Source organism: Tachysurus fulvidraco, chromosome 3 (assembly GCF_022655615.1).
Source record: "Tachysurus fulvidraco isolate hzauxx_2018 chromosome 3, HZAU_PFXX_2.0, whole genome shotgun sequence".
Lineage (NCBI taxonomy): Eukaryota > Metazoa > Chordata > Actinopteri > Siluriformes > Bagridae > Tachysurus > Tachysurus fulvidraco.
The window spans coordinates 32,245,185-32,266,114 of NC_062520.1; the positions used below are offsets into that span (position 1 = coordinate 32,245,185).

The following is a 20,930-nucleotide window of genomic DNA, read 5'->3' on the forward strand; positions in this document are numbered from 1 at the left end:
ATTTTATATTTCATTTTGATGGTTTAAAAATACTCCCCCACAACACAAGCACTACTTACATGTGAGATATAACCAGTGTTGTATAAAGTATTAGAAAGCAATACTCGAGTAAAAGTACAAGTATCGTACTAGAAAAAGACTTTGGCAGAAGTGAAAGTCACCTTTTAGAATATTACTCAAGTAAAAGTCTTAAAGTATCTGATATTTACTGTACTTAAGTATCAAAAGTCATTTTCTGATATTTAATGTACTTAAGTATTTGAAGTAAAATTAAAAAGTAAAATTTCAGTGATTTTCCGCAGGCATAAGAGACACTTCATCCGGTAGGAAGAATCTTTCATACCAATGTACAGAAACATTTCTTGTAAATACGGCCACATGTGTATAACGTTATCTTCTTCATTCTGTTCACCGAGTTCACCACTATCGTCGGGGTGGTCGTCTACGACAATGGGAGGTCCTCCAGTAGGGACTTCCATGGCGGTTTCAGTTGTGCTTCCGCCTCCTTTTGGCAACATTACGCTGAAACAGAGCGTGTGGAGCGTAATACAATCTAGGAGCAGTGATACACCAAACCTCCCTTATTACAGTCACACACATTTCTGCTGATTTTATTTTGTAGTAACGAGTAATGAAGATGCTTAGTGGGAATATAATGGAGTAAAAGTTTACATTTTATCTCAGAAATGTAGTGGAGTAAAAGTGAAAGTTAAAGTCATAAATTTAAATAGTGAAGTAAAGAAAATGTACTCCGTTACATTACAACACTGGATAAAAGCAAGGTAGTAATCATTATTTTAGTTATTTGAGATTCTTATGAATTTGTGTAATTTGTTTATTTTTTTGTTTGTTTATTGCTCTTATTTTTTATTTTATTTATTTATTTTTACTTTTATGACATTTAGTGTGGACAGCAAAGTAAGAATTTCATTGTGCAGGGAAACATGCTTTCTGTCTGTGCATATGGCAATAAACACTTTGAACTTGGACTTGAACTTGCCTCTGTTACCTTGTTCCCAGGGAGTGTCCTGGAACACAGTGCGTTACATGATCGGGGAGATCCAGTACGGCGGCAGGGTGACGGACGACTACGATAAGCGCCTGCTCAACACCTTCGCGAAGGTTTGGTTCAGCGAGAATATGTTAAGCTCTGATTTCCAGTTCTACAAAGGCTACAACATCCCAAAGTGCACCAGTGTAGATCAGTACCTACATTATATACAGGTAAGTGCTTCACTCGTCCTATTTCTGTTACTGCACTTAGCAAGCTTGTATTTATTGTAGTTATTACTGCATTTATCAAGGAAACATTTTTCATCATAAACGCTAATGTTGCTAATCAGCGAGAAAGAAGAACATGACATCACATCCTGATGTCAGTATTAAGACATGCAATATTTAAACATGTTTAATCACTTATTTGTGTAATCACTCTCACTGTCATCTCTGAGGGCTCTTAAAACCTCGGTGTGTGTCATACATTACACATCAGGTTCAGTCTTGCTCATTAAGTCCTCAAGCATGTGTATGGAGAGGAGAGAAGCTGCTTAGAGACAAGGACAGCACTTACATCACATTGAACTCATTGAACAGATGTTCTGTTGCCATGATATAACCGTTGTTTGGTCTGACACACGCAGTACGGTTATCATAGTGAGGCAGAGAGAACAAAAGCAGTGAGACATGAGCGTATAGGACAAACAGATCATGCCGTCTATGAATGGTGCGAGATTGATGGGCAAGAAAACAAGCAAATTATATCAGCTGGAGAGAAAGAACTATTTGAACAGCCTTGTTTGTGCTGTTTATTCAGTCGTTAGGTAACGTAATCTTTGTATAAATAAGCGCTAAATAGAGAGTGGCACTTGGAATCAGTGCTCAGGCTCTCCTTAATCAACTGATGAGTGCTGGAATTCTGTGTGATTAAGAGATTATGCAAGTTTATGTTTATATGCAAACATCCACTGAAGTGTTTGACACATTGCATTAGAAATAGTGGGTAGGAGAATGAAGTAGAGAAGCAGTCAGAATGTTTCCCATTCAACATAAATGACCTCTAATTCAAACGAAAAATTAGCTTTGGGGAAGTCAAAGTAGCACACTGGCTAGGTCCAATACACAAACTGTAAAGAGTTCAGGTGAGAAGTCCCCCGATCTGCTTATTACTGGTCAAAGTCAGGAGCCTTGGGCATTATGAAAACAAGAAACTTAAGTGCTGTTAAGTCAAGAACACCATTTCCTGGTGAGTCAGGAGCACTACATACTAGCAAATCAGCAGTCCTGACACTGATAAGTCATGCACACCAAGGACTGCCAAGTCAGAACTCTATAGAACTGAAAAATCCTTGACCTGTGTCCATGAGCAGTTTGTAGATTTGAGTGCAAACAGGTCAGCAATCTTGAGAATTGGTGTGTCAGTAGTCTTGAGCCCTGGCTAGTCAGGAGCACCTAGTGCTGGTAAGTCAGTAGTCTTGAATCAGGAGCACCATATGCTGGCAAGTTAGGGGCATCGAGTATGGGTAAGTCATGAGTCTGAAGTGCCAACTAGTCAGGAGTGCTGTCAAGACAGGAGCAAGCCGTGGCTAAACATACTGTAGCACCAAACACTGCCAAGTCAGGGGACAGTCTAGCTGAGACTAGCTCTCTTCTCTCTTAGAAAAAAGGTGTCATCTTGTACTTTATTTTTTAATCCTTTGGGGAACCCCTTAAAGAATACATGGTTCAAAGTTTCATAAAAAGTTTGTTGATTAATTTACACTTCATTTTAATGTTTACATCTGTTTATCTATTCATACATGTCTCAGGGCCTTCCAGCCTATGACACCCCAGAGGTGTTCGGCTTGCATCCCAATGCTGACATCACGTACCAAAGCAAACTAGCCAAAGACGTACTGGACACCATCCTGAGCATCCAGCCAAAGGACAGCTCGAGTGGTGGTGGGGAGACAAGAGAGGCTGTGGTGGCTCGACTGGCCAATGACATGCTGGAGAAACTTCCTCCAGACTATGTGCCCTTTAAGGTTTGTCTTATTTATTTATCACAAATTATACCAGAACTTTTTGTGTGAGGTCTTTATGATTAAAAAAGAAAAAAAAAGAAAAAGAAAAAAGTGGGTAAGTCGTGGCCTAATGGTTAGAGAGTCTGACTCGTAATCCTAAGGTTGTGGGTTTGAGTCTCGGCCCGGCCACGACTGAGGTGCCCTTGAGCAAGGCACCGAACCCCGCAACTTCTCCCCGGGCGCCGCAGCATAAATGGCTGCCCACTGCTCCGGGTGTGTGTTCACAGTGCGTGTGTGTGTTTACTGCTGTGTGTGTGCACTTTGGATGGGTCAAATGCAGAGAACAAATTCTGAGTATGGCTCACCATACTTAGCCGTATGTCACGTCACGTCACTTAATTATTTGGTGTGACCCAGAAGAGGACAGATTCCTTTTCAAGGCAATCTCACAGTTGTACCTTTCACCATCACCTCTGGTTTGCTCATTAGGGATAAAACAATTATCTGGATTTCTTTAAGCTGGTTTGTGACAATGTCCATTGATGATTAAACCCATATGTCTATATGAATAAACAATGTATTGAGATAAATTGTGCTTTAACCTCCTACGACCTGGTGTCCACATATATGGACATCACATTGCATCTAAAATGCAAGGCCAAATCAAAGCTTGGGTCTTAAGAGGTTAAACATGTTTAAGCTCTTTTTTATATACAACTGCAGGCGCTTAAAAGACCAGCAGGCACTAATTGGTATCCACTTATTATTCCTCTTAAATTAACAGTGATGTCGATCACCGGCTGATTCTTTCTCCCTCGTTATTAACCCTCTCCGAACCGCCAACTTTTTAACTTTCACCACCTTAAGCTTTTATGTGTGAGGGACCAGATTAATAAAATCATTAACAGGTGCAAGCTGATTTGAGAACATTGTGTGTCAGAAACGTATTCCTACAATATGATGGTATTTATGTCTGTGTGTGATAGGTGAAGGAGAGGCTGATTAAAATGGGTGCTCTGCAGCCAATGAACATCTTCCTGCGTCAGGAGATCGAACGCATGCAGCGTGTATTGGTCCTGGTGAGGAACACACTCACGGAGCTCAAGCTGGCCATCGATGGCACTATTGTCATGAGTGAAAGCCTGCGTGATGCACTGGACTGCATGTACGATGCCCGCGTCCCCGCCCGCTGGGAAAAGGTCAGAGATGTGGCCCCGCCCAAGATTTTATGTCCATTCCAAAGACCAGATTGGAAATCATGTCGTTCTAGAATTATGTATTTAGCAAAGTACTTTTTTATTTTTAATAAAACAAATTTATTACTGTGCAAAATTTTAGATGACTTGTGATGGGTAAATATTTATGGATTTGTAGTCATGAGACAAAGTTAGCTGTCAAATTTGCAATGTATTTTGGAGAGCACTGATCTATTCCAGCTGACGTCTCAGATGTTGTGAATTAATCACGTGCACGAGTTTCACTTTTATTAACTGCAATCAGATGGTGAATTCATCGAGAGGTCAAAAGTGCAAGTCGAGTGATGCGTGTTTGAATAACAAGAAAATTTGAGGGGGAAAAAAAGGAAAGGGTTTAAAGGCTTATATAAATATGAATGTCGTTGCTAATCTTGTGTTTAACACACTTGTCAGGTTCAGGTTCTTTCTGTTCAGAGCCATAATAGGAGAGAGCGAATCCTGAATGACAATCAAATGAATAAAAACAAGTCTTTGTGTTTGTCGTGTTTGTGCTCGGCACTTTACTTTTTGTCCTAATTGAATGAATTTAATTTGTATCTGATTACTTTGTGTGTGTTTTTGTTTCTTTAAGGCCTCCTGGGCCTCTAGTACACTGGGTTTCTGGTTCACTGAGCTTTTGGAGCGAAACCGCCAGTTTCAGTCCTGGATCTTTGAGGGTCGACCAAACTGCTTCTGGATGACGGGTTTTTTCAACCCACAGGGCTTTCTTACAGCCATGAGACAGGTCTCACACACACACACACACACACACACACACACACACACACACACACACACACACACACACACACACACACACACACACACACAAGCATTGCTGTACTAGTGAGGACAAGATATCACAGTGGCATATGAGGACCTTTGGCTTTTTGGCTGGACAGTGATGTAGTATGGAAATGTGCTTTATGTGTATGACTACAGAGGCCCTAGCAAACTGTGAGAAAGCTGTTACACAGATACACTACTTCTATATGAACATATATAAATATGATAAGAAGCCAGTTTCAGTACCAGATCTCAGAGTTTATCTCCTTTTTCAAACCTTACAGGAGATCACACGTGCCAACAAAGGCTGGGCCCTGGACCGTATGGTTCTGTGCAACGAAGTGACCAAATGGATGAAAGATGACATCACAGTGCCCCCTCATGAAGGGGTCTATGTCTATGGGCTGTATCTTGATGGAGCCAGTTGGGACCGCAGGAACTGCAGACTCATCGACTCTAAGCCCAAAGTCCTGTTTGAAATGATGCCTGTGATCAGGATGTACGCCGAGAACAATGGTGAGATTTGGTGACACTTTTTTTTTTCTTCAAAACCGTAAAGTAATATTACATCAAATTATACAACCATTATGTAACATGTATAAAGTATCACGCTTATATAAACAATTGTGATCACTGGCAAACCAATGAAGCGATGCAATAATGTAAATGATGAAGTAATAGACTGACGCATGCTATCACAAGTCTAACTAGTAACAGTTCTGTATCTCATCAGAGCTGACAAACACTAACCAACGCTCTTGACCCGTATCTGCATTATTTTATGCATTGTGCAGCTGCTACATGATTGGCTGATTGGATAATTGTTTGAATGAGCTGGTGTACAAGTTACACCACTGATAACACTGTTGGTGACTGTAGCCAAGTTTATGAGTGGAGAAGTAATGCAATTAGTGTACCAGATCATCATCTGGTGACAGTCATGGTTAATATTTTGCCATTCTAGACTCATGGTGGAAGAAAAAAAGAGTAAAATTGAGGTAAAATGAGCTCCACTAAGAAGAGAGAGAATTTCTTTGATTTATAACTCCTGCAGGGTTCATAATTTATATGTGTTCCAGTAATCACAGTTAAAAGAATCTAAGTTTCACTGTATGAATCAGAGAAGTTCTTCACCTACAGGGTCTAAAGTGCTGGTACATGATGGTACAAATGTCTGATTGCAATAACAAGAACTATTTATTCAGCAAAATATATATTTAATATAATAGTTAATAATTAGCAAAGCACGGTTTATACTTATTAATCATGGACAAAATATGTAACATTATTTTGGAATGCAGAAATATTAGTGTCCTTTATGAAAGAGGTTGAGGTTGGGGTTGATTTTGGGGTTGGGGTTGAGGTTGGGGTTGACCAGACTATTATGTGTTAATGATGTGTAATGCATGAAGATCGTGTTAAAATGTGTAAGAATTAATATAGAATTGTTTGACTGATTCTCAGGCGTGAAGGACCCTCGTTTCTACTCCTGTCCCATTTACAAGAAGCCCGTGAGGACAGACTTGAACTGCATAGCCGCCGTGGACCTGAAAACGACTCAGCCACCCGAGTACTGGACCTTACGAGGTGTTGCTCTGCTGTGCGATGTGAAATAATGGCTGTCGGCTCGATGGAGGTCCGGATTTGATGATGTCATATATTCCTTTTATTCCACAGCGTGTTAATGAGCAGTTACTTTTCTAATCATTGAAGTGAGACACGTCTAACTTTTATCAGTTTATAGGGACATTTAATGTTCAGAAACTTAGCATATAGAAGTTCTACACAATTAATATGACACAAAAACATCATGTTTCTGAGAAATAAGTTAGAATCTGTTTATTAGACATAAAATCATGCCGTTACTATAGAAATGCGATGCTGTTAGAAGGAGCACATTAATATAAACCTGTGATTTGAATTACAGTCTGAAATGTTTCCAAGCTGCTGTTAAGTGAAATGATTCAAAACCTTTTGACCGATCAGAACCGAGCACTCAAGAGCACTGTGGTATAAATAATACTGTGTGTATATCAAATTAACACGAACAGGCAGCATTTTAATTAAAATCTCATTTTTAAACCCAAGTCTGTGCTTTTTTTATATCCGTGAAACTAAAAACTTTTTTTAACAAATAGTTTTGAAGGATCAGTCGTATGCAACTGAATCGCTGTCAGAACTCTGTGTACCGAGACGCACTTTGAAACCTATGAAGTACAGTGCGCATTAGTTTGTCTTTTCCCAGCATGCACTGTTCTCTTACTTGACGAACCTCGAGGCCTCCCGCCGGCAGCTGCCTCAGTTCGGGGAAGTGTGTTCATGCAAAGAAAAGGGCACAGCTATGGGCTGGTTAATTAACAGGCACGATCAGGTGCACAAAGCCTCTTATTAACAATCTCATGGACCTCCGCAGCATGGCACAGATGTGCTACATCACACTTCATCTAGTCGCTTATAAATTCGTATTTATTTTTAAATCCCTTTGTTGGTAGACGTGTGGAATAATGCAATAAACATAGACATGTGAGAATGTAGACACTTTACTTTGTTTCAATGGAAAAAATAAACCGGAAACTCTGAGTATATGTAAGAGATCATGCACGACTAGGTGATCATCTGTGTGCCACTGTAACTGTGTGTTACTATGGTTACAGTTGTTACTAGGCAATGCATTCATTTAGAATAAAGATTGAAGGAAGTTCCATCCAGCTTTACTTTCAATGGTTTGCCAGCCAATCAGAATCCAGTAATCAGACAGACCATGATATAAGATGAGGCGGGGCGGTTCTATAGGCGGGGCCACAGGGGCCCTGGCCCCTGCTGAAATCTGATTGGTCCCTTCTTGGCCCCTGTTCCATCAATCGTCGACGAGAAGAGCAACCGGAGAATTTTTCACAACGACCACAGATGCAATTCCACCCCCAAACAATCGGCGGCGCTCGAGCGTCTGAAAAAGGAACGACTGCCGAAATGTATTTGCACCGTACTGAATAAATTATTTTGTGTGCTTGAATGTACCCTGTACTTGGCTCCTGAATGTAACATGTGGCCCCTTAATGGCCCCTGTTACAGAAAAATCCTAGAACCGCCACTGAGATGAGGTATAGTTCTGTTATTGGTTTATTCTTTCCCATTTTTAAAGAAACCATTAAGCAAATTTGTCATTTTCTTACTTAACCTCTTTTAATAAGGAGCCAGTTTAACGAGCAGTCATCTGTTAAGCAGATTTATTTTAGTTGTTGGCTGATCAAGTTGTGGGCTAGCTTCTTATTTGCTAAAGCTAAACAAACAGCTCTATACTAATCGGTTTGTAATCATTGACAGGCTATTTTTTATACTTTGGATGTTGAATATAAAACGGAAGTTTATGAAAGTCTGTTGTATCCTATAGAGTGATGCATAGTATAACATCCACCTAAAGCTTCACCATGTGATGGATTTCATTAATAGCCCTCATCTCGACTCCCTGTGAGGAAACCAGTCAATGAAAGAGAGCATCAGAAGTACATATAAAGTTTAATGATTTTTTTTTTTTTTTTACAAAAAAAAGAAAGCTTTTTTTTTTTTACAAAATAAAAAAAAATAAACATGGCATTAATACATCAAAACACTTTTTTGGTTGTATTTGGTTTTCTTATAAAATAACTGCTACCGTCGTACTTAAGTGTTGTACCCTGTGCACAAACCCTGCATATGAGGAACTAGCGGAATGCTATCGCTTGACATACATCCAAGATCATTTCGTGCATCTAAAAGGACAAGGCATGATTATTTACAAGTGTCTCTGGCATTCAAATGTCTTAATTGACTTTGTTGAGCTCGTCGGCTAATGGCATTACGTTCCCCTGCGAAAGCGACCTGCTCATCTCTGTGTGGACAAAATAGGTTTTAAGCTCCCCTTTTCCCTTGACGTTGATGATTCCTCGGCAGGAGCACATGTAGCCTAGCATTAGCAAGATGCGATGGGTTTCCTCCGTTACCTTGGAAAAAGAAAAAACAAAAGAATTATGGGAGAATTGAGGAATTTCAACAAAAACCTGGGATCAGTCTGGCAAGGATCCTACAGTGTGTAACACAGAACCTAAAGCCTTTCCCAGGGGACTCATTCACACTCTAGACTGGGTGCCAATACATTGTACTGCCGAACTGCACACACTATGACGGTTTAATCTACTTCCATCCATCCACCCATTTTCTGAACCATTTATCCTACACAGGCTTGTAGGCATCTTGGACCTTTTGCTCGGTCACTCGGGGCACAAGGTGGGGGTGGGGTTGTCTCTGGATGAGACGGCAAACTATTACAGGATACAAATCACAAAGGTTTAAACCCCATTACAGACAATTTAGGGCCTTTTTACACCTGGTCACTTCATGTGTTGTCTCTGATCCGATTGCTATCTGATCTGTTAAAACTGTCCCATTTACATCAGACCACATAAACGCGTCTCGGCGAATCGGATATCGATCCGATCTTTCTACTCCCGCCCAAAATGCTAATATATTTTACCTCATTTCTGGGGTAATTGAAACAGAACACACTTTGGTGTACGCGGTTTTCAGAACGCGATCAAAAAGAAGACGTAAAAACCGGTTACGACGTTCATGCTACAAAAAACAGCGTTTACTGCTTGCTGCGTTTTCGCTGGCGGCAGCAGCGCGTTTTAAGCCCCGACGAGACGCCTGGGTGAAAGATCACCTGCGAGTGACGTAGTTCCGTTTGGGAGGAGTTTAGCGCTGACGTATGTGGCTTGAACAACCACATTCATTTACACCTGTCCAGTTTCATCTGAAACACGTCCCAGACCACCTCCTGAAGGGGTTTGTACCATCAGGTTTATATCCGTCTCCAAAACGTTTCGGAGGGCATTTAGACCTGGTCTTTATACCATCGGGTAGATATCTGATCACAGAAAACACAGGAAGTGACCAGGTGTAAAAAGCCCCTTAGAGATGTCTACAATGCATTACTTTGGACTGGAAGGGGACCTGGAATACCTGGATGAGATCCCCGACCCAGGGTAGCGCATGCTCCATACATACAGTACATGGCAGAACTGGAACTTCCAACCCCTGAGCACTAAGCCACATACCCCCTGGGTTGATAAAACATTTGCTAAATATAAAAGGGATAAGTATTTAAACTAACCTGTATTTTACCAAGTACTCCTGTGCTGTCCATTCGGCTTGCTACGTTCACTGTGTTGCCCCAGATGTCGTATTGCGGTTTCTGGGCTCCAATAACACCCGCAATCACAGGTCCGTGGTTAATACCTGGATAAGGAGAGAACCACTTCTTTAGCATTCTTTCCATTTTCCCCATTAGTCCAAATTGGAGATACTTATAAATTTATACTTTTGGTTTGGTTTCACAAAAACACATGAAGATCATGAGGAATTACTCATTGGGGAGAAATACTATTAGTTAGTAACTTTATGGATCCTTAAACTCCCCTCTCTTTGGGCAAGTATCCAAACTACCTCTAGGTCAAGAGCCAACTCAATTCTCTCACAGTGCCAAGTTAATTCATTTAGCAAAACAAAAATGGCTTGGTGATTTAACACGGCTCTTTTTTTAAAATATTTATTTATGTCCAGATGAGTGGATGGACCTCCGTTAGGACATTTTTCATTTCAGTAAGAAATGAGTTAGCTCAAGACCGATAGGCTGAAATCTTTCAGTCATGTTTGTCTGGAGTCTAAGAGGTTACAGCAACCTCACAGCTATTAGATTTAGCTCCTTGGAAATTGCAAGCTTGGCCATGGCCTGCTGCCAGGCTCATCTTGAAATGTACAGAATCAATATGAAAAAGAAAAAGGTGCTTCCTCGCTTTAATTTTCTCATCAGTAAGATATTTTTACTGGCTTTGAGGATCATCAGGACCGGCGAGATCACTTCCAATTTTGAGTGAATGTCAACTCATTCAATTTCTAGGTCTAATATGCAGAAGTCGCTATGAATAATGTAGCTTGTCCAGGGAAGCTTGCCATCTCCAAATGTGCAAAATCAATACAAATATAAAAGTGCAGGATTAAAGCTAATGGATTTTACTGCCATAACCATCACGTTAAATTGCCCTCGTTTGTCAGTATCGCTTTCAGTATCAGTTTCCGGAACCGATTTTATTTTGTCAGTATCAACTTCCTCATTTCGAACATACCGACTCTTAGCTTGAAGTCGTTGAAGGAATGCTTATTGATGACATCGAGCTTCCCGACCAGAGCAAAGGCGAACTCCACCATGGTGCCGATGTGCATGTACTGTCTGTCATGCTCCTGAAATTTCACACAGTGAATGAATAATGTACTGTCGCGAAACCATTAAACTCTATAGAGGTTTATGTCATGGTGTGTAATTTAAGCACAATATGCTTTAGCTCAGGATGTGTAAAGAATAGAAAGGAATCCCGAGCACCAGACATGGAGAAAACTCCACCCAGACACAGTCTGGAGCTGAGACGTGGCTACTCTCACCACCATGACACCGTATTATTAATCAATCTGTTGGGAAATTGTTGAGGGTTTTACCTGTGCATGTTCGGGTGTGGCGTTTAACCCTGTAGCTGCCATGTAGGTGCTTCCAATGGTCTTAATTTTCTCGACTCCACTAAACTTGGGCTTGGAGAGCAACTGCATAGGACAAGAAGAGCGTGATCAAGCCATTGCTAGTCATTAGTCATCAGTTAGCAGTATTTGTAATGTACAGTCACCTCATCAAAGTCAGCAATGATTTCGTTTAACAGCCGGAGACACTCGAGACCTTCTTTGTTAACGTCTGACTCTGTGTAAAACTCCTTAAAGTCCGGGATAGAAGCGAACATCACGCAGACCAGGTCGTAGGACTGATGATACAGATCCTAACATACACACGAACAAATCAAGTGACAATCGGTTCCGAGATATTGGCCCCCCCACGAGCGCCCCCAAGTGACTATCACATGCAATCAGCTTCTAGCACAATTCAACTGTAAACAATTGTAAAAGTTTGTACACCCAAAACTGTGTTACTTTTTAAAGACCCATCATGTTTGGTTGTTTAAAAAAAAATCATTTCTTTCTCATTCTGTCCTGAGGGTGTACAAACCTTTTAAACGATCAAGAATGTTGGGCCAGTTTGGAATTCTGAGCTTCTTGGAAGTAACACTACATTATACAGCCTTAAAATAGGCTTCCTCAAGAGTTCTTTGGATTGTTTAAGCTTCCAAAATGAAACCCTTTCTTCTACATAGAACCGTTATCCCCCCCCCACATGAAGATAACTGCACTTGAGAAAGAGCCCAGGATCCCACCTCGTTCTTCCAATTTCGGGCCAGGAAGTGTTCTGCCACGTGAGCAGGCAAGACGTTCTCCAGCAGAACGCGATTGAGGTTCTCCATGGTCTCAATCTCCTCGCACTCCTTCTTGAACTTGTTCTTCCACAGGAAGTCCAACCTACAGTAATATTCAGTCTGTTACAGGAGGACACAGAGGTGAAGAGACAGGAGGTCACCGAGCTCCTTTTACTAGACAAGACAATACAGCAGTTCCACAGAGAGAGATAAAGAGAGAATAGACTGGAGAGCTTTGCTGTTAGATAGCTGAATGGCATTCTGATTAAATATCTGACCACAGAACGTAGAGAAGCTCCACATGAAACCTTCATACCATAAAAGCATGCACAGTTTTTTTTTTTCCACAATGAATTCTCACATATCTGGTCAGAAAGTGTTGATTAAATTTCTTTAACAGCAGTAATGTAATTTTTTGAGGATATATTAATGCACTTGGTTTGATGTGTTATTGTTACCATAGTAACCAGTGGCTCGCACAGCAGTGCATCTACGGCTAATAATAAGACGAATGACGTGAATCTTGAAGCTGTAAGTGATTAATATAATTGGATAAAAAGCCATTAATACATGGCTAAAGATACACTATATGCTTTTCATGTACAAACCATCTACTTTCAAAGAACGGTGATTCAGCAGACATGGTGTTTGACCGACCTTTACTTTATATACGCTACACTACGCGGTGGCTTAGAGGTTAGCACGTTCGCTTATCCGAACTTCTCTTAACTTCGCTTATCCGAACATGCAAACTCCTCACACACAAGGCGGAGGCAGGAATCGAACCCCCAACCCTGGCGGTGTGAGGCGAACGTGCTAACCACTAAGCCACCGTGTCCCCCCAGAGTCCAATTAATTTACAGTAATATTACACCCATTTATGGAGATGTCCATGTTTGCTATAACACTTTGCATGTCGAATGTGCCAATGGTGGAAAATAACATAATTACAACATGTTATGAAAATGTACCACTTCTGAACATAAAGCATTCTGTAATAAAACTGTAAGCTGCTAGATTTTGGACAGAGCATGAAAACGAATGTATAGGTTGGATTAATGTTGGCTGAAAAACTGAACTTAGTCTCACATTTTCATGTGTATCGATTTAGACAAATGATATGAAGTTTATTTCCAAGTCAAGGTCTGGGGTTAGAATTCAATTATAATTCCATCCATAAGTCATGCTTGTTCCAATCATAACCATGTCTCATGAAAATTTGATTACACTGGAAAAGAGCAAAGGTTTTAATCCTGGTTGAGAGTATCTTGATGTTCTTCAGGATGCTCAGCTCAAAAACCCTGCCAGTTATCTAAGCTGCTCTGTTTTCTTGGCATCGTCAAGCTTCTTGGACTAAAAACTGATTGATGAGCATCCAAAGTTTGTGTACATTCAATTACTTGTTCGCTTGAGTGAGCATTTATCTACTTATCTGCCTATTCTGGGCCTCGACGGAACCCATCATGGAAACGCAGGACTGGTTTTTAACTCAAGAGCAAGGAAACCTCTTAAGTAAGTAAATAAATAAATCAAATCAAACTATTCAAGCTGGACCATCGATTGTGAACGAGTGAATGTCCTCGTCCTTCTCAGCTCCTTCAGCTGTTACCGACATCTGACATTTTATCAAGTATTGAGAGTAAATAGTGTTTTATTTTTTAGTGTTTTTTGGATGACTATTAGGATTAGGTTAGATTCATTTCCTACTGCTTATCCGAATGTCTCGGGTCACGGGGAGCCTGTGCCTATCTCAGGCGTCATCAGGCATCGAGGCAGGATACACCCTGGACGGAGTGCCAACCCATCACAGGGCACACACACACTCTCATTCATTCACACACACACACACACACACACACACACACACACACACACACACACACACACACTCTCATTCACTCACACACACACACACTACGGACAATTTTCCAGAGATGCCAATCAACCTACCATGCATGTCTTTGGACCAGGGGAGGAAACCGGAGTACCCGGAGGAAACCCCCGAGGCACGGGGAGAACATGCAAACTCCACACACACAAGGTGGAGGCGGGAATCGAACCCCCAACCCTGGAGGTGTGAGGCGAATGTGCTGACCACTAAGCCACCGTGACCCCCCCTGGCAAAACCAATTAGGTTTAAAAAAAAAAAAAAAAGGTTGTATCAGTGTTTCACTCTGGGTTTAGTTGCTCTGTTCTCAGCCAAAGCCCCAGTGGAAGGACGGAGGTAACAAAGTCTCTTGGTGCTCGTGGACAGTGGATTAGCAAAATAGGCCTTCATTTACTGAACATACTGATGGATAAAGGTGCTATTCTGGGATCCTGGCTATGTTTAGCACGCAGCCCCATTGCTGTTTTCAGCACATTTCTAACATTACAGATGGGGTTCATTACTGTTGAGGACAACGCTTCTTATTCCCATCATTCACCACCACCATCACCACCACCACCATCACCACCACTCTCAACCCATTTACACTAGTTTCTGCCTTTTATTCTATTTTCCAGCCTCATGCTTGATGATTTTTTTTGGTGTTCCTTTTAAAATAAAGGCGCAGGACAAAATGACAGGAAAGTGGAAGTAAAACGGGCAAAACAAAAACATGTCTTATGGAGAGATGAAAAGAAGCCAGGCCTGGGTCTGATAAAAATCATCATCATGGTAACAGAAGACAAACTTTAACCCGTCTCTTTCACTTTCTTATCTTGTCCTGGTGGTGGAGTTTGTGCAAAAATTAGCATTCAAAGGAATCCAACTCAAAGCCACCTCCATCAGGACTGCACACAAATCACAGAAAATATGACTAGTATGAAATTGTATGAAGATCCTGAGCGATACAATGAGAGCTGCTCTGGAAAACTAATCAACGATGCGATGACGGGATTATGTGAGGTTACTGTTACCACCCTGAAGCGGATAGTTTTTCACCAACACACCTGAAATGTTTTATTACTCAGCAATTTACTCAGAAGTTTTTATTTTATTACACATTTGAGTTTTTTAATATTAGTTTCGAGCTACATTCAAGGCTATCGAATACGATCTGCTGCTGATCTGCGAAATAAATAAGTAAATAGTAAATTAGCGCTCTAGCTAGAGACTGTTGAACCACCAGCAACTTTTTCCTTTCTTTGTATTTCTTGAGGAAAAAAATATTGTAGTTTGTAATGTTTACTGGATCTCCGTTGTTTGAAAGCCAATGTTGACATATAAAGTCACCAAAACAAACACGCCCCTAACCCAAATGGGTCCCACCCCTGTATCGATAGCTCCGCCCACACGTACATACGATTGCAGATAAACAAACAAGCAAAAATGCCACACAAGCATAATGATGTAAAGGACAAAGGCATATATTAGTTCTGTGTAACAAAGCAAAACCAACGTTACTCACCTATCGAGAAGGAAAAAAGCGCCTCGGCGTCTTAAGTAAAGTCGGCCACATATTCACAGGTCGGAGTTTCCCGAGTCGATAACTCCTGAGCTAAACGCTGTTACTACACAAAACGCGGTTGTAGCTGCCTCTCTACATTACTACGATAGAAAAGAGGTGTTATTTGTGTAGTAACAGCGTTTAGCTCAGGAGTTATTGACTCGGGAAACTCCAACCTGTGAATATGTGGCCGACTTCCTGCTCCTTCAGTTCTCTCCAGCGCTGGAAAGCTGATCCTATATTAACACGTCCTACTTCTTGTCCTTATCGTAAGTCTTTCTTCTCTTTCTTTCTTTGTTTTTATCCTCCTGCTCATTGGCTACACGTTTGTTTTAATTTTTGTTAATTATTCGGCCCGACTCGGTTTTCTGAAGCATTTCTCAAAAATTGCAGACCCCACCTTTAATATCATGTGGCTTTTAGCTTCATTCTTAGCTAAACACTGAAATGATCCTGTGAGTGAAGTGAACATCACACCCACCCCAAACTGCTGCTTTCTCCTGTTCTAATAGCCACGTGCAGGTGATCAGTGCTGACACACTTCACCTGCTCACGCCAGGGTTAGGGTTAGGGGCTAACCCTGACACTAACCCTAACCCAAGGGTTTAGCTACAATGCAAACAATTTTTCTGTCACTGAGCACAAAATCATATCGCAATGTCAACTGTCAATCTAAGGGGATAAGCGTCCAAAAGGAAAAGGGTTGTAGTCGTTTTCTCACCTGTCTGGCCAGCACAAGCAGGGTGACGAAGAATATGAAAAGTGACACTGAACCCATTGTCTTCAGATCCTTCAGCACTCCTGGCCTGGGTATGAGAAGGAGAAAGAGATGTGAGCGTAAGCTGATTCATCACCTGTGGTCCATGAAAGGCCGGCGAACCATGTCATCCCCAGCCGTTTATTAATAAAGAGCGTCACTGTTCATTAGTGTTAACACTGCAGCCCGATCTGCAATAAAATCCTTCACACCTTCTGTCCTGTTTGGGCTACGTCCAGATACAGAACTCTAAATTTGTTCTTTTATGAAGGTTTGTATTCAAAATCAATAACCTCTGAAGTCCAAGTCTTGGTTCCATTTTCCAACAAATGTAATTGGTTTGAACCGAAGATGATGAATGATGACGACACAAACGATGGACACAAACTGATAGTATTCTTTAAGGAAATTATCATTTATAGCCTTTCAAATTTCAATGTTTTTTTTTCACCAAAAACAAAGACATCAGTTCTACAGTAAGTGATAAAAAAAAAGATAAGCAGCAGATAATTTGTTTCTATGCACACTTTTAATTTACAATACAATTTTGTTCATCAGTGAATTTAAGCTTTAATAACGTATAATTCTACTTTATAATTTATTGCTATCTTTTACGTACCATCCAGCCCTTCTGTATTAATGCTACATCTTTTTAAAAAGACTTTGTCTGACGTGTCAGTGTAACTTTTGTCAATTTTTTGATTGCAACACAATTATCCAGTTAATACTAAAGCCAGCAGCAGTTAAACAACAGTATGCAAAAAATACAGTGCAAAAAAAAGTGCATTTAAATTTTCTCTTACTGAGTTTGTAATATTAAAAAATTAATTCATTAATTAATTCATTCATTTTCTACCGCTTATCCGAACTTCTCGGGTCACGGGGAGCCTGTGCCTATCTCAGGCGTCATCGGACTAAATATGTCTTACGGAGTGCCAACCCATCACAGGGCACACACACACTCTCATTCACTCACACACTACAGACAATTTCCCAGAGATGCCAATCAACCTACCATGCGTGTCTTTGGACCGGGGGAGGAAACCGGAGTACCCGGAGGAAACCCCCGAGGCACGGGGAGAACATGCAAACTCCACACACTCAAGGCGGAGGCGGGAATCGAACCCCCGACCCTGGAGGTGTGAGGCGAACGTGCTAACCGTTAACCCACCATGCCCCCAAAATTAATTCATAAAGCAGATTTAATTTATTTTTTTTACTTATTTCATGCTTTATCACTTTCTAATTTCGAGCATTTGTAGTAAGAAGCAAAAATCATCAGCTAGCAGAACAAAATGAAATACAATCGTATGTCAAAGCTGTCTTTATGCCGTATAACCCTGCAGATATATTGTGTACAAAAGGCTTTGTCGCATTATGACCGAACGCAAACTTATTTCATCTGCACTCCAGCTCTGTGTGTCCTCGAGTGCATTATGATGATAAAAAGCTTGACTTTGTTTCGAGCTGAAATAACCGAAAGAGGTCTGTCTTCATTGCACTCTAATAATAAGAGCCAATAATAAGGAGGGACTCAAAGCTTTGAATAATAAGAATAACAGGTTCTACAAGGGACGGTCTACAGTCGTCAGCCCTAATGAACACTTCTGCTGAATCCATTTCTGGCTCTGAGGTCATTTAGAGTGCCACTTCATTCAGAGAGGTCGATATTGGAACGAGACAGAGAGCAGGTTTTTATGATAAAAGCTATATAAGATCATCTTGATGAACAGTTCCTGGGCCTTTTGTAGTTTAGATTATAGATAGTTTTGACCTTCACCAAAAAAACACACACACACAAAAAAAAAACACTGACAGAAAGAACACTGACATGCTAGTGCTAGCCAAATAGCTAACATGAGCTAATATTTATATTGTAAATGTCTAGAAACCTGCCTGCGAGATTTAGCTCACTAGCTAACACAAGCTGCTAGGACAAGATGTCTGACAGGAATTTTATATTATTTATGAATGTTTATGTAACTGGTGTAAATTCACCATACGTACAGAACTAAATATGTCTTAGCTTACCTGTCCAGGACCGTGTCTTTGTATAAGAATTTGCTGTACTCATCGAGCAGTGAAGCATGTGTCTGGAGTATGATGACGTTGTAGGCCACGACAGCCATCAGCATGATGAGCATCTTCAGCTCGTAGTTGATCCTCAGGAACACAGAGCAGGAGATGAGGCCCAGGATGCAGCTGTAGATGAAGTACTGACAGGAGAGGAACAAGGTCACAAACCTGAGGAACATCTTGAGTGCTAGTAATATTAGAAATGCAGATGATGTTTGCTAGGTCTAGTAAAGTTCTCTACCAATCCTTAGGACAACTGTTTACTCCAAACTGTGAAAGAATAGAAGAGTACGCTGCATTTTGGAAGATTAATATTTACTTTTATATGATTCCTACAGTATGTACTGTTATAATTAACTTATTATTTTGGGCTAATATTATGATTGGAAAGGTGCGTAGTGGTTAGCACGTCCGCCTCACACCTCCAGGGTCGGGGGTTCGATTCCCGCCTCCACCTTGTGTGTGTGTGTGGAGTTTGCATGTTCTCCCCGTGCCTCGGGGGTTTCCTCCGGGTACTCCGGTTTCCTCCCCCGGTCCAAAGACATGCATGGTAGGTTGATTGGCATCTCTGTAAAATTGTCCGTAGTGTGTGTGTGTGTGTGAGTGAATGAGAGTGTGTGTGTGCCCTGTGATGGGTTGGCACTCCGTCCAGGGTGTATCCTGCCTCGATGCCCGATGACGCCTGAGATAGGCACAGGCTCCCCGTGACCCGAGAAGTTCGGATAAGCGGTAGGAAATGAATGAATGAATGAATGAATGAATGAATGGATGAATGAATGGATGAATGAATGAATGAAAGGTGCATCAGTAGTCTGGAGAAAACACAATGTACCCACTAGGACTTTCATCAGGTGCTTCAGAAGTCACTAAAGACTGGCTCAGTTACATCACTTTCCTCATCTGAACTTAACAACCACAGCTGCTGTGTTTCTAATGTCTGTTCGTGTAATTTCACAAAATTCAGATAATGACATGATAAGGATGATAATTACAAGCAATTACAACACCATGTATTTAAGCTCTGATAACATTATTTATCCTAACTTTATTTAGTAACCCCAGATGTCTGAACCCAAGCTGTATTTTCAGTGCAACCAACAAACAAAAAAAAAAGAAAAAAGTTTTATATGCCAGAAAGTTCCAGAAAGTTCCAGAAAGTTCCAGGAAGTTCCTCAGCTCAGGTTTGGAAGAATAAGAAACGATGGAAACAGTAAATTAAATTAAAGGTGAATTCGGAAATTCTTAGAGTAGTTTTTTAAATTTCTTCATCAATCTCTAAAATGAGATAAAAACTCAGTATTACAGGGAAAAACCCTCTGTATACTAAGTAGTTGGCCAAAGTTGCATTCTAGCATTTTACAGCATTGCAATACAATAGTTGAACTAACTTCATGCTTATATACTGTATCACTCTACATATAAAACAAGGTAATCATTCATTCATTCATTCATTCATCTCTGTGCCTATCTCAGGCATCATCGGGCATCGAGGCAGGATACACCCTGGACGGAGTGCCAACCCATCACAGGGCACACACACACTCTCATTCACTCACACACTCTCACACTACGGTGTCATCTTTCCAGAGATGCCAATCAACCTACCATGCATGTCTTTGGACCGGGGGAGGAAACCGGAGTACCCGGAGGAAACCCCCGAGGCACGGGGAGAACATGCAAACTCCACACACACAAGGTGGAGGTGGGAATCGAACCCCCAACCCTGGAGGTGTGAGGCGAACGTGCTAACCACTAAGCCACCGTGACCCCCCCCCCCCCCCATTAGTCAATATAATTATTAATATTTCTTCCTTTTTCATTGTCGGGATAAAAATAGTAAACTGTCTAAAGTTAATGTGTAATAAGAGAATAAATCACCTAAGCACCTGTCAATCATTCAGATCGACACACTATGCTAGTATAAGATTGACACTACTGAGCCACCTGTGCTGAATGAATGGCTGTAGGGGAGATTTGAACCATTGAGATCAGCAACAGGAGGCAGACACTTTCCTACAAAGCCACGAAGCTTCACCGGAATCATTCTGTTCATCCTGAATACAGACAGACTGCACCCGACATCCTTCACCCTCCTCACCCATGACTCATACAGCCAGCTTTTGTCTGCTCTGGTGGTTCAGTAGACAGCTAAGCATATACCTCGCTATGATATTCACAGTTCAAGGCTCTTTCTGCGCACTTATCTTCATATGTCAGTGAAAAGAAAAGGATAAACACATCCATGTGTGTGTGTGTGTGTGTGGGGGGGGGGGGGTTCTCTATGCAAAGGCCATGTACAAGCACATAATTTTAGAACA

At 41.1% G+C, this 20,930-nt stretch overlaps 2 protein-coding genes across 4 annotated transcripts in view; one reads left to right on the forward strand and one right to left on the reverse strand.

Annotated features, from left to right (window-relative positions):
* The window catches only part of dnah5 (dynein, axonemal, heavy chain 5), a 77,343-nt gene extending 70,236 nt beyond the window's left edge, over positions 1–7,107 (forward strand). For both annotated transcript variants that reach the window (XM_047811577.1, XM_027177845.2), the window contains 6 exons: positions 1,021–1,224; positions 2,805–3,020; positions 3,986–4,198; positions 4,827–4,979; positions 5,305–5,536; positions 6,485–7,107. In XM_047811577.1, the coding sequence (XP_047667533.1) occupies positions 1,021–1,224; positions 2,805–3,020; positions 3,986–4,198; positions 4,827–4,979; positions 5,305–5,536; positions 6,485–6,636 (1,170 nt within the window). In that variant the 3' untranslated portion in view covers positions 6,637–7,107. The remainder of the gene's footprint in view (positions 1–1,020; positions 1,225–2,804; positions 3,021–3,985; positions 4,199–4,826; positions 4,980–5,304; positions 5,537–6,484) is intronic.
* Positions 7,108–8,520: 1,413 nt separating this feature from the next.
* Positions 8,521–20,930, reverse strand: part of adcy2a (adenylate cyclase 2a) — a 106,524-nt gene continuing 94,114 nt past the window's right edge. For both annotated transcript variants that reach the window (XM_047811613.1, XM_027177841.2), the window contains 8 exons: positions 18,568–18,752; positions 16,501–16,585; positions 12,310–12,468; positions 11,731–11,877; positions 11,549–11,650; positions 11,182–11,296; positions 10,170–10,294; positions 8,521–9,000 (listed from right to left, as the gene is read on the reverse strand). In XM_047811613.1, coding sequence (XP_047667569.1) covers positions 8,821–9,000; positions 10,170–10,294; positions 11,182–11,296; positions 11,549–11,650; positions 11,731–11,877; positions 12,310–12,468; positions 16,501–16,585; positions 18,568–18,752 — 1,098 coding nt within the window. In that variant the 3' untranslated portion in view covers positions 8,521–8,820. The remainder of the gene's footprint in view (positions 9,001–10,169; positions 10,295–11,181; positions 11,297–11,548; positions 11,651–11,730; positions 11,878–12,309; positions 12,469–16,500; positions 16,586–18,567; positions 18,753–20,930) is intronic.